This window comes from Catharus ustulatus, chromosome 14, assembly GCF_009819885.2.
Source record: "Catharus ustulatus isolate bCatUst1 chromosome 14, bCatUst1.pri.v2, whole genome shotgun sequence".
In the NCBI taxonomy this organism is placed as follows: domain Eukaryota; kingdom Metazoa; phylum Chordata; class Aves; order Passeriformes; family Turdidae; genus Catharus; species Catharus ustulatus.
Window position 1 is genome coordinate 19,985,588 of NC_046234.1, and position 12,937 is coordinate 19,998,524.

At 51.7% G+C, this 12,937-nt stretch overlaps 1 protein-coding gene across 1 annotated transcript in view; it reads right to left on the reverse strand.

Moving 5' to 3' along the window:
• Positions 1-5,430: 5,430 nt before the first annotated feature.
• PCDH19 (protocadherin 19) overlaps positions 5,431-12,937 on the reverse strand; it is a 63,627-nt gene continuing 56,120 nt past the window's right edge. The window contains 2 exon segments of the mRNA XM_033072414.1: positions 5,431-9,531; positions 9,534-10,004. Coding sequence (XP_032928305.1) covers positions 9,431-9,531; positions 9,534-10,004 — 572 coding nt within the window. The 3' untranslated portion in view covers positions 5,431-9,430.

Here is a 12,937-nt window from a genome sequence, read left to right on the forward strand (position 1 = left end):
GAGCCGTGCTGGGGTTTGGAACCTGGGATCAGTGATGGAGGAGGGATGGTGCAGAGCCAGAGCTCACTGCTGGCAAAGCTGAACTGGAGCCTTCACACCCACCAGCTCCTTCCTGGCACAGGTGGGAGTGAAGCAGGGCAAGGCTGGGCAGGCAAAGGGCAGCACCTTGGAGGTTTCCATTGGAATTCAGAGCTGGATCCTGTCCTCAGGCCCAAGCACAGGCAGGGCTGCAGCAGACAGAAGAGCCAATGTGCTCTAATGGAGACCTTGGGACTCGCTTGCAGAGCAAGGAAAGAATGTCCTCCATCAACAGATGACATTTCCCATTGGGATGCAGGGAACCTAAGTTCCATGGCCAAAGTCTCTACCCCAGGCTGAGGTTGATAGGAGATTTATTATTGATTCACTGCGGCCAGAATTTCATCCTGTGATTTAAACCTAACTCCTCCAAAGAGAATAAGATCAATTTTACAGAGAATCAAATACATAAAGAGCAGCCTTTGAGCCGGTGTGCAGCAGACACAGAGAGGGGAGTTTAAAAAAAGATTCTTTCCTTATCAGGAGAGTTAGAAAAGAAAGAAAGAAAGAAAGAAAAAAAAAAAAAAAAAGGAACCTGGAGAATGTTGTTTGCTCATTTTCCCTTTCCCAGCCAAAACAACCCTGTCTGTGCCTGCTCTCCCCGTGGGCACCAAGGGAATGGAGCAGCAGAGGGTGTCTGATAGCAGTGCCAGGATGAAGCTCTGCAGTCCCCATCCCTGGATCCCCAATCCACATCCAGCCCTCCCCAGGCGCTCCCTGCCCCGTGGAGCTGCAGCAGCACCGCAGAGGCCCGGCAGGTCTGGCAGGCTGGGGTCTCACACCCACCGAGGCTGGCACAGGTGATGGGCACCCCAGGGCACAGGGAGTCCCTGCCCCAGTTACCTCCACCTTTGGGGATATGAGCTCCCACCAACCACCCTCCATTCCTCCTGTCTGGGAAGCTGAAAACCCTCACACTAAGCTTCTCTCTTGGAGGTTTTATTATCATAATTCCTTTTAATTTTTGCCTTGGAAGACGATTCATCACCCTCAGGCAGCATAGCTTGGCCTCTGCCAAGGCTGATGATCTGCTTCTGCTTCCCCTAAAGCACAGGACCAGCTGGGAGCTTCTTATGTCCTAAAGCTTTGCAAGGCATCAGCCTGGTGTTTGACCCTCTGCTGCCATCCCAGGCACCTTGCCTTGCCCTGGCCAGGAGCACCTGCCAGCACCATGGCAGAGGCTTCTGCAGCCAGCCACCCCCTGCCCATTATTTAACTGCAATCCAGAGACAATTTTTCTTGGGAAAAGCTTTTAAGCTTGATCAGTGATGGGGTTAATATTGTTTGCCCTGTGTCTCAATTTTTTATCTGTATTAATGGAAACTGCCACTGCAGGGTTTTTCACAGCAGCACCACAGTGCTGCTTTCCTGGGCTGTTTTATTTTGCAGGCTGGGTCGCAGTGACTGATCACTCTGCAGCACAGCAGATCACAGTCATGCCCCCACAAAGCTGCCCTCAGCAGAGGTGTGATGTGTCCCCTAAAGGCCAGAGCGTGTCCCCAAAGAGCCAGCCGTCCTGCAGAGCAGGAGGGAGCTGAGCAGGCTGTGTGCAGCAGCAGAGGTGAGCTCTGTAATTGTGCACCTGCCTCTGTTTGTTCTGCCACGGCTCTTCAGGGACGCTCACTTACATCACGCTCAGAAGGAAAGGACAACAACACAAAACAAAAAGCAGCTGCAAGTTAAACAAGGTGGAGCCCACAGGGGCTGCTGGGGAGGTTGGACTCTGGTTCCTGCCCAAGGCAAGCAGGTCCAGCACCTTCCCCAGCAGCACCAGACACGGGAGCAGAACCTGGATCCAGACAACAGAAAAGCAGAGCAGGGACCATCCTTGCCCCTCTGGGCTCACAGCAAGCCCTGAGCAGAGCCCTGCTTCTAGCAGATATTATTTTTTTTTTTTTGCTGTATGCTTTCACGCCTTTGATTCCTCCAATTCATTTGTTCTTGTCTTTGTGGGCTTAACAGTGAGAATATACAATAAGTCATTGCTTCTTAATCCAATTTGGCTCTATTTAGATATTCCAGTTTAACATCAAATGTAATATAGAATAATGTGCAGAAGAAACAAGGAACAAGATCCATGTCTCTGAACCTTGCCCAGTGAGGGCTGCCTGTTTGCTTTGCTGATTTATTCTCTCATGGAGCTGCTCCTCACTGCAGCAGGGGTGGGTTCTGCAATCGAGGTGCAGCACAGCACCCCTGGAAACTGTCCCCCATGGGAGAGGGACAGCCAGCTCCCTGTCCCACCCAGGAACCCTCTCCAGGGAGGGTGTGCAGCTCAGGGGAGCGGTGATGGATTCTCACAGACCCTGGGGAGTGCAGCCCACCAGAGCTCCCCTGTTGGCAGCGGGGTCACAGCCAGCCCTGCCCGGCCAAACCCCTCTCCAGGGACTCCTGCATCCCGGGATGCTCCCCTCGCACCCAGCCGGGACATCCCGCACATCCCCCGGGGCCAGCAGCCTTTCCAGGCACAACCATCCCGATGGAAACGGGATAAACGTTCTCAGACAAAAAGTGATAACGATGAAAATGGGATTAAAACATTCTGAGACAAAAGTGATCCCGATGAAAATGGGATAAAACGTTCCAGGCACAACCATCCCGATAGAAACGGGATAAACGTTCTCAGACAGAAGCGATCCCGATAAAAATGGGATAAAACATTCTCAGACAAAAGTGATCCCGATGAAAATGGGATAAAGCGTTCCCAGGCAGAACCATCCCGATAGAAACGGGATAAACGTTCTCAGACAGAAGCGATCCCGATAAAAATGGGATAAACGTTCTCAGACAAAAGTGATCCCGATGAAAATTGGATAAAGCGTTCCCAGACAGAAGCACTCCCGATAAAAACGGGATAAAACATTCTCGGAGAGAAGCACTCCCGATAAAAACGGGATAAAACGCTCCCAGGCAGAAGCACTCCCGATAAAAGCGGGATAAACGTTCTCAGACAGAAGCGCTCCCGATAAAAACGGGATAAACGCTCCCAGGCAGAAGCACTCCCGATAAAAACGGGATAAAACGTTCCCAAGCAGAAGCACTCCCGATAGAAACGGGATAAAACGCTCCCAGGCAGAAGCACTCTCGATAAAAACGGGATAAAACATTCTCAGACAGAAGCACTCCCGATAAAAGCGGGATAAAACGCTCCGAGGCAGCAGCCATCCCGATAAAAACAGGATCAAACGCTCCCAGGCAGCAGCGATCCCGTTTTTATCCGCCCAGCCGCTCGGTCCCTCCCCCGGGCCGCCCAGCGCGGTGATGGATGCGGAGCCAGCCCCGCACGGCACGGGAGATGCTGCGGCTCTTCTGGGGACAGGGGACGGTGACAACGGGCCGGGGAGCACAGCAGGGACACGTTCCCAACCGGGCATCTCCAATCCCCCGGCCAGCACAGCGAGAGGATGGGTCTTGGAGAGGAGGGAGGGGATTAAATCAGGAGCGAACCCCGCAAGGCTCCGGCAGGTTGGGGATGGGGCTGGGAAAAATGCCACGGGAAAAATCTTCCGTCCTGGGAGGGTTTCAGCCCCATCTCATCAGCCAGCCCATGCTGGCTGGGGCTCTGCAACGGTCCCCAGTGACCCCCACTCAACCTGGGCAGGACCCTAAACACACTCAGATCCTACCTGGGCAAACCCTCCCCAAACTGGCTCAGATCCTACCTGGACAAACCCTCCCCAAACTGGCTCAGATCCTACCTGGGCATTTCCTCCCCAAACTGGCTCAGTTCCTACCTGGGCATTTCCTCCCCTAACTGGCTCAGATCCTAATCCTGGGCACCTCCTTCCCAAACACACTCAGATCCTACCTGGACAACCCTTCCCCAAACACCCTCAGTTCCTACCTGGACACCTCCTCCCCAAAAACACACTCAGATCCTACCTGGAACAACCCTTCCCCAAACACCCTCAGTTCCTACCTGGACACCTCCTCCCCAAACACACTCAGTTCCTACCTGGGCATTTCCTCCCCAAAACACACTCAGTTCCTACCTGGACAAACCCTCCCCAAACACACTCAGTTCCTACCTGGACACCTCCTCCCCACACTCAGTTCCTACTGGACAAACCCTCCCCAAACTGGTTCAGTTCCTAGCTGAACAACCCTTCCCCAAACTGGTTCAGTTCCTACCTGCAGCAGGTCCACGGTGCTGTCACAGCTCTGGCTCCAGTTCCCAGTGCTGACAGGGTCACAGTTTGGGAACCTGCAGCATCCCAGTGCCTCCCTGGGCACGGGAGCTGCTCTGCTGCAGCACTGCTGCTCCCCAGACCTGCTGCAAACCACCCTGCAAGAAGCACCAGCCTCCCTCCCACAGCCTGGATTGATCTCCTTTTACCTGCCGGTGACTCACTGATGTGGGAGCAAACAGGCTGTAGGTGCTGGCTGTGAACCATCACCTGTGGTCCCAGTGCCACACACCTGTGACAAAGGTGACCCCAGGCCAGTCAGACCCTGCAGGTTTACAGAGATGGGGCCTCACCCAAGCTGTGGTCACCTGCAGCTGGCCTCAGTCCCTGTGTGTCCCTGTCAGGCAGGATGATGCTCAGTGTGCAGCTCAAGCATCTTCCCACCCCAGGGAAAGGGCTTCCCACGCCACTGCTCTTGTTCCAGTTGCACCTTGGTGTCACCCTGAGTGGGCAGAGACCTTGTGGGAGCATTATCCCGGTAGCCACAAAGTGCTCAGGTGCTCTGTGTGTAAATGTGATCCATGAACCACTGTTAATTCAGAGGTAGAGGATGCTCCTCACCATCTCCTGAAAAACTGCAGAAAATAAAGTTTCCTCTGCCATGGCTCAGTGTTGGAGGTGTTTCCCACCCCAGCTCATCCCTCACAGCCGTGTTTGCCCTGCAGGGAAGGTGGGCAGTGCTGGACCAGCACCGTGCCCGGTTTCACGGGGGCTCAGAGCCTGCCTGACCCAGCTCAGCACCAATGGGGATGGTGATTGATCCCTCCTCAGCACCAGCAAAGCTCTGCCTGAGGTTTGCAGCCCCTTGGGGTGCCAAAGCTGAGCAGCCATGGGACAGGGACAGGGCTGGGGTGGCACCCAGCCGTGCGCTGGCTTCTGCACCTGAGCCACCAAAGCAAACCCACTGAGGCACATTTAACCAAAACACTTACTTTCCATTTTATTCATAATTGCTTTAATACTAAAATGCATTAGATGCTCAAAGCAGAGAAAAGAAAATCACATTAGGTGGAAAACAAAGTTCTCATCAGATGAAAAAATCCCAATGTGGCAGGTACACCATTTGGAAACAGAATCATAATAATTTAATAAAGCTGCTTTATCATCTTCATAAATAGACAGAATGGTGATTCTTTTTTTTTTTTTTCCTTTTTCCATTTTGTTGTTTACAATGATTCAATCACTGTGAAAATGTACATAACATACATATCAGCATATACAACAATTTATTCTTCATATACTCGGCAACGGAGACACCATGACGAGAGGAAACCGCGTGGGTCCCTGCTGAGAGCCGCCTTGGGGGTGTCTGAGCCTCCTCCCCAGCTCGAGCCGCTTTGGGGGGTGTCTGGAGCCTCCTCCCCAGCTCACATCAGCTGAACATCAGCTGAGGCTGGTGGAGCTGGGCTCAGGCTCAGCAGGGGCTGGCAGCGGGGGGCTCCCCGCAGCTCTCAGGTTGGCTCAGAGATCACCCAGAGCTGCAACAGCAGCTGGAGCAACAAGACCATCCGTTTTCCCCACTGACAGACAAATGTGTTTCCATTCAAAATTAGAATTTTTTTGTTTTTATTCTCTCTTTCCCGCCCCCCCCCACCCACCACCCCCCCAAGAATAATTTCGACATATTCATCAGACAGTGTGTTCTTCACAAAAAGCAACTCGTTTCCTATTTGGAAAAATAACAATTTAAAAAAAAAAAGAAAAGAAAGGAATTCACTTTTGCACAAAGTGTGATCCACAGGCCACCTCCAGCTCACAACAAACAGGGAACGGCAACAACCTCAGCAGACAGTGTTTGGGGGGGACTTTTCCAGCCATCCCTCATGCCCCCCAGCTCTCCACCATCCCTGCTGCCCAGCCCTGGAGGGTGGAGGGGTGGGAAAGGCTCCCAGTGGCAGCAGGGAGAGCTCAGCCCCCGGCCCCAGCCCCAGAGCTGCTCCCGATGGGGTCCTCGTCATGCTCGGGGACAATCGTCGGTGCTGGCTGCTCTCCTGGACAAACAGGGAGCACAGCCTGAAGGAAACCAACAGATCCCAGCGATTCTTCCTAAACCAAATCTGAGGACAGGTTCAAGTTATTAAAGAGCACAATAATCACATCTGGAACCCGTCCAAAAGGCCTTCCTGCCCGCCCTGCAGCTCGGAACATTTTTGCATGGGGCAGTTTTTGATGCAAGTAGGAAAAAAAAAAAACAAAAACAAGAGACTGTGATTTGCCCAGGAGCCTGAACTCATCTCGAGTGACACAGAGGGACAGTGACAGGAGTACCAAAATATTCTGGAGAGGGCCAAGGCAGCAAAACCAGGGCTGGTCTCCCCTTGGCCCCGTGCAGCAAGGCTGTGGCAGGGAAGGGCCCCTCGCTCACATCCCCCACTGCAGCCTGGGTCAGCCCAGAAAACTGGTGTTTAAATGATTTTCTTGGAGGCATAAGGGTTTACTGACCTCTTTAATGCCCCCTTTTAATACAGAATTATTTCACATCCTTTCTCGGCTGTGCTTTTATTCAGAGTGGCAAGGAACGTTTCCTCTGGGTAAATTAGAGAAATGTTTCTATTTTTCTTTTTTTTTTTTTTTTTTCCCTCTCTTCCTTTTCAGTTAGCATCTATTTTACATCCAAAGCACAAGGCTGGTGGTGGCAGCTCTGCAGGCAGGGGGCAGGAATTAAGGGCTGGTGCTTTTCCAGGCAGCTGGGGGTGGTGATGATGATGGTGATGATGATGATGATGATGATTGATGATGATTGATGTGATGATGATGGGGCACCCACACTCCCACTCCACGGGCCATGGGGAAGCTGGGTCCCCTCTGCAGGATGGTGGGGCCACATGGAGTCGTTGCATGGGGCACTGCAGGCTCTGTCTCTCAGCAAACACCCAGGAGATTCCCCCCAAAAAACCCACCCAGAGCTGACAAAACCAGGCAACACCAGAAAACTCAGCTTAACAGTTACAGAACACCCAGTTACTCCAGCAGCCCCCAGCCAGCCCCTCTCCTCTTTGCTTGTGTTATAATAAAACACACATTTGGGCAAAAAAACCCAGAAATCAATGACAGCAGTAACAGTACACAGGCAGGAAACACAGTGGGAACAGAAACAACATCTCCCTGAAAAATGGGCTCAGAATCCAGAAAGGGGAGGAAACCCCCAGTTTGCTCTCTGGAGGGATGCAGGACACGATGTTAACGCGTGGGATGGGAGCTGAATGAGGTAGTCATCACACCAGTGAGGGAAGCATCACAAATTTCATTACACAACTGGTTTTTTGTTGATTCTTTCCCAATTCCTGGCCCTAGCAAGTGGCAGAGGGAACAGGCTGACTCTGGACCCATCTTGGACCAGCTGTGGCTTCAGGCAAGATCAATCTGCCCTGAAGAAATAAATGGCTGGAGTTTAATTTGATATTGAGGATAATGACAACTGGAACTTGTTTTCTTGTTGTTTTCATTTAAATAAATCAAGTAACAAATACTTTATCATGATATGTAGACCTAGAAAGACTCTTTCTCTAGAAACCACTAATTTCAACTTGCTGGTACAGCAAACATTGGCAAGAGCTATACATTTTTCCTTCCATAATCAATTTTAACTTCTAGGAAACATTATTGAGGGTAGGAAAAATCCGTTCAGTGAAGGGTTAATAATAATAGCAATAATAATAAGAAGAATAATACACTAACTGAAATCCTCCTACCTTACTCATACCTCACTGAGGAATCATCACTGCAAGAGAGCAGAGCTGTGGAATCCCTTCCCTCTCTCCCTTCTACAAAATGGCTATTAAAGTAGCTCAATTTTCAAATCAATTTTATATGAGTAGATTTGTACCCACACAAAAAAGTCCTTAATTATGAGAAAAAATAAAGAATTGCTTTAATTTTTTCTCCATTAAGAAGGCACATTAATTGAATTAGTAGCGTTGTTACATATCACCTGTCTGCCCCTAAATTAACATCACTATTGCTCATTCCATACTTATTTATGATGCAGGGATAGAAAGAAATGGAACAGCCTCAAATCCATGCCATGATGTCATACCTACATACACACTCTTGGCATAATCATGGCTAGGAAACGCTGACTTGGAAGAGTGTGTGTCTAATTGAGAAGGTAATTTAGATCTCTTAAAATAATTCCATCTCTTTGACTTGGAAATGACTGGAGGCGAGGGATATCTAAATCTGGGAACTGGAAAAAAACCAAAATAACCAATTCTGGGGAAAAAAAAAAAACACCTTTCCATGCATTGCCTTGAAATTATGCAAAAGAAACGGGTGAGGGGAAGAGTTCAGCACAGTGCATCCGAAAATTGCAATCCAGGCAGGATTTTCCCAAAAATGCCTTCCCACAGTGCCCTGTCATTTCCCTGCAGGAGCCAGGGGAGCTGCAGGCAGTGGTGGGGGCTGGAAGAAGCGCTTGCTCCACCAGGGTGCAAACTGCAGGTTCCCCAACGTTTAAGTAAGATGATTGTGACTTGGTTTGCTTTTTTTTATTATTCCTTTTTCTTTAAGCCTGAAAGCCTTTTGCCATCACCAGACATACAGTAATTTGCAATATCAAATACAATAATAGTACAGGTAAGTATGTGACAGCAAAAGGATTCATAAATGCAGGGGTGTCCATAGCAAAACACCAACACCTTAAAACACAAACAACCTCGTGCTGGGCGAGTCTGAGCAGAGCTCACCCGACTGTCACTCTGAACAGTCCCACACAAGAAACAGCCGCTACTCTGTCCAGACTACAAAACCGCCGGGGTGGTTACTAAACACGTCCCATAAGGAATTTGCCACTCAATTCTCTGCAGGAATGGAAATTTATCTTCGTTTGGAGATATAAAAATATAGAAACTCCGAGGAGGGGACCGAGCGCTCCTGAGGACCGGGGGGTCTGGTCTCTGCCCCCGCCACCCGCCGCCTCCCGGCAAACGCACAACACCGGCTGTGGCCGTGTCAGACACGTGGGATTGTCACACCAACGATAGCTTCATTTATAAACAATACATTGAGGGAAAGCTTTTAAATACAGCAATCTGTGAACCATTGGTAAGCGATAAAAACAATCTGCGCTGGGAGTCGTGCGGTCCCTCGTCCTCGCCCTGCTGTCGATGATCGACGACGCTCAGAGGACGATGTCCTTCAGTCTGCTGCCGCTCAAAGGACGATGCTCAGAGGACGATGTCCTTCAGTCTGCGGGCACCGGGCGAGTCCTTGTCCCGGCGCTCCTGCAGCAGCGGGTTGCCCTCCTGCCCGCCGCCCTCGCTGTCCGGCCCCGGGGCTCTGCCTCGCTGGGCCGGGAAGGGCCACTGTTCCCAAAGGGCTCCCGGCAGTGCCCGGCTCCGTAGGGCAGCGCCGGCTTGGTGGCCAAGGGGCTCTTGATGTGCAGGGGCGAGGTGACGGGGCTGACGGCCTCGCAGCCGTTGCCGGCCTCGCGCACGGCGCCGCTCACCTTGGGGCTGCACGCGGCCGAGTCCACCGTTCTTTTGGCCTTGGGGTTGGCGAGCCGCTCGTCGGCCGGGGGCTCGCCGCCCTCCTTGCCGAAGGTGGCGAAGGTCCTTTTTGTGCTGCAGTCTGCGTAAGGCTCCGCGTCCACCGCCGAGGCCTCGATGGACAGGGCGATGACGTTCCTGCCGTGCTCCGGGGACTTGGCGCGGCTGGGCACGGCGCCGCGCGGCATCCAGCACCTGTCCGAGTGGCCCAGGATGCGGCACTCCTCCCGGCAGTGGAACCCCTCGCTGGGCTCTGCGGGGAGCAAACACAAACACGGTCAGCGGGGCAGTGCCCACACACACACACCTCGAGCACAGGGGATCCTACCATGCACCTCCAACAGGTACCAGCCACCCCAAACAGGCTGGAGTTTCACTCCCAGCAGGTTGTGTGTCACCTGTCACCACCACAACAGTGGCCTGGAGAAGGAGTGATGGCAGCCAAATCCATCACAACACGGCTGCCCGTGTGCCAAGCCCTCGGAGCCAGTAGTTCCTGGGTTTAGTGACCACTGTTAAAAGCCACCATGTTTTAAGCTTGGTTTGACGTGACATTTAAGCTTGACTTTTTGCAGAGAGGGGTAAGGAACAGAGGGAGGAAAGAAAAGGGGGAGGAGGGAAGGTTCTTTGTGGTTCTGCTGTATATGTGTTTTAACTTGTTGCTTAATCCCCACTGACCTCTCACACAACAGAGGCTTTATAAATCTCCAAGATTGTCCACTCCACTGAAGATTAAATGTGTCATTTCCAGTGCTGGGGCTTTATTCATACAGGAGCAATAAAGATTCCTTCCTGGACTTGGGGCTGTCCTCCCAACACCACTTTACAGTGCTGAAATATGGACTGGTGGTTTAACCCTTTCCAAGGACCCTCCATGACGAGCTCCAAGGGCTCCCAGGCGAGTGCAAACCTTGTTCTGGGGGCCTGCCTGCATTCCTGCACTGCCAGTCACTGCCAGGGGACTGCACAGCCTCACCCCCACATCACAGACACACAAACCAGGGCTCGGGGAAGCAGCCAGGCTCAGCCAAGTGCGAAGCTGGAAATCAAATTCAGCAGTTTCACCGTGCCCAGCCTTTGCTGAGCACCCGACCGTGGCTCCTGCCGAACACCGCAGCATCCTGGCTGCTTTTCAGTCTTTTCCTTCATTTGATAAGGGCTTGCAATTGCAGCTGGCCCTCACAAAGCACAGCCTTTCCCCACACAAAGACGTGGCTCCGTCCTGCCACGACCTGCACACGCTGGGAGCAGCACTGGAGCTCTGATGCCATCGGGCACACGAGCCCACGCCGGCTTTGATGGATCCAAGGTGCAGACTCAGCCTGGGTTTCCTTCCCAGCCCTCTGCAAACCATTCATTCTGCTGCTCTGTACATCTGTGTGCATAACCTCCGCTCCTCAGACACATTGGTATTTCCACCACATGCGAGCACTAGGGCGGCTGATAAAAATTCTCAGCACATAACACAATGCACCAAAATATGAGCAGCTTAACACTTACAGAGAATAAACGAGTAAAAGGCAGACCTCAAAAAAAAAGGGAAAAAAAAGAAAAAAATGCACCAAGAAAGGGGTTTAAAAAAAAAAAAAAGAAGAAGCCAATTAATTGAAAAATATATGGGTAAAACATCAGCTTTTTCTCTACATCAGAGCAGCAACCCAGTGATGTGGAGCACAGGGCTGGGTGGAGGGGAGGAGGTCTGGGTTTTGGCAGCTGCCTTTACAGCAGCTTGAGAGGAGGATGCCCTGAGCCCTCCACACAGAACAACCAGCACTGAGCTCTAAAAGCCCATGATCTTATACTTTGATTCTGTTAATTTCAAGTACTTGAGCAAAATAGAAAGGGAAAAAAAAGAAAAATTGCCCAGAAAACGTTGCTGTCTCCCTATTTATCCACAGCTTAACTTCAAAAGGGTGCTACAGGCATACAAAGTTGTGTAGTCTGGCTGATAGCAGAGGACTTGGTGATGGCTGGAGGGGCTACAGAAATATCTTGGCTTCTCATCCCCGACGAGACACTGATTTATTGTGCTGTGTGACCTTGGGCGTGTTGCTGGAGCACACATCGCTTCAGTCTCTCCACAAACATGAAAGGCTGGGTCTGGGAGTGTGCTGGGCTGGCTGGTCCAGCACAGGAAGGCACAGGGCAGCAGCAGTACAACCCAGCAGCAGAGCTCAGCCCCAAATCCACGGGACTGCCACGGCCAAGGCAAACCTCACCCAGAGGGAGCACAGGCACGTTCGTCTTGTCTTGACCCATTTATTGCAAACTGGTACATTTTACAGCTAAAAACAATTGGAGGGTTTCCATGATTACTGCAAGGAGATATTCCTCAAAGCCTAGAAGGCACCTGTGCTTTAAGAGCAGTTCATTAAAGAGCACTGGCCAGGGAGATGATCAGCCTTGGACATCAGGATTGTCCAGAACCTGCAGCAGCTGAAATGCAGGTAGGAAAGGAGCTGGAGAGCATCACACTAAATTGCACTGTTTCAATCTTGTGCTTTAGGAAGGGAATGTTAAAAGTCTCAAAGAGGCTGACAGAGAGAGGACACAAGTCACCACCATCCACAGGCCTGAGACAACAGGCAGTTCCATGGCACATTCCTGTCACTCTGCTTCTGTGCTCAGCTTCAGACCATGCCCTGCAGCCAGAGCCCATCCTGCTCTTGGGGACAACATGTGTCCAGGCTGCCCAGAGCAGCCCTGACCTGGCAGCAGACACAAGGACCAGCACAGAGCCCCTGCAGCAGCCTCTTCTCCACAGCAGAACGGGGATCTGCAGCTCCCACCCACCCATCACCCTCTCAGCCCTGTGGTTGATATAAAACGCTATTTTTATGCCTCAAGCAATACACAGAAGCACTATTCCCTGCTATCCCAGATCCAAAGGCAGGCACAGTAGGGTCTGAGCTCCTGCAGTGGGTGCCCCCAGGGCTGATCCCTGCATCCTTCCCTGCCCCAAGCAGAGGCAAGGCAGGGAGCTGCTGGGCAGGGAGCTGCTGGGCAGGGGAGCTGCTGGGCACGCTGCTGGCACTGCCCTTTGCAGCTTCAGTCTGACTCACCCAGCCTCGATGGCACCCCAGGATGGCCATTTCACACTCACATTCCCATTACTGCACTCTTCTGTCTTGTTCTTTGCTACTTTAACAATCAGAAATAGGACAACAGGAAATTCCTTTTACAGCC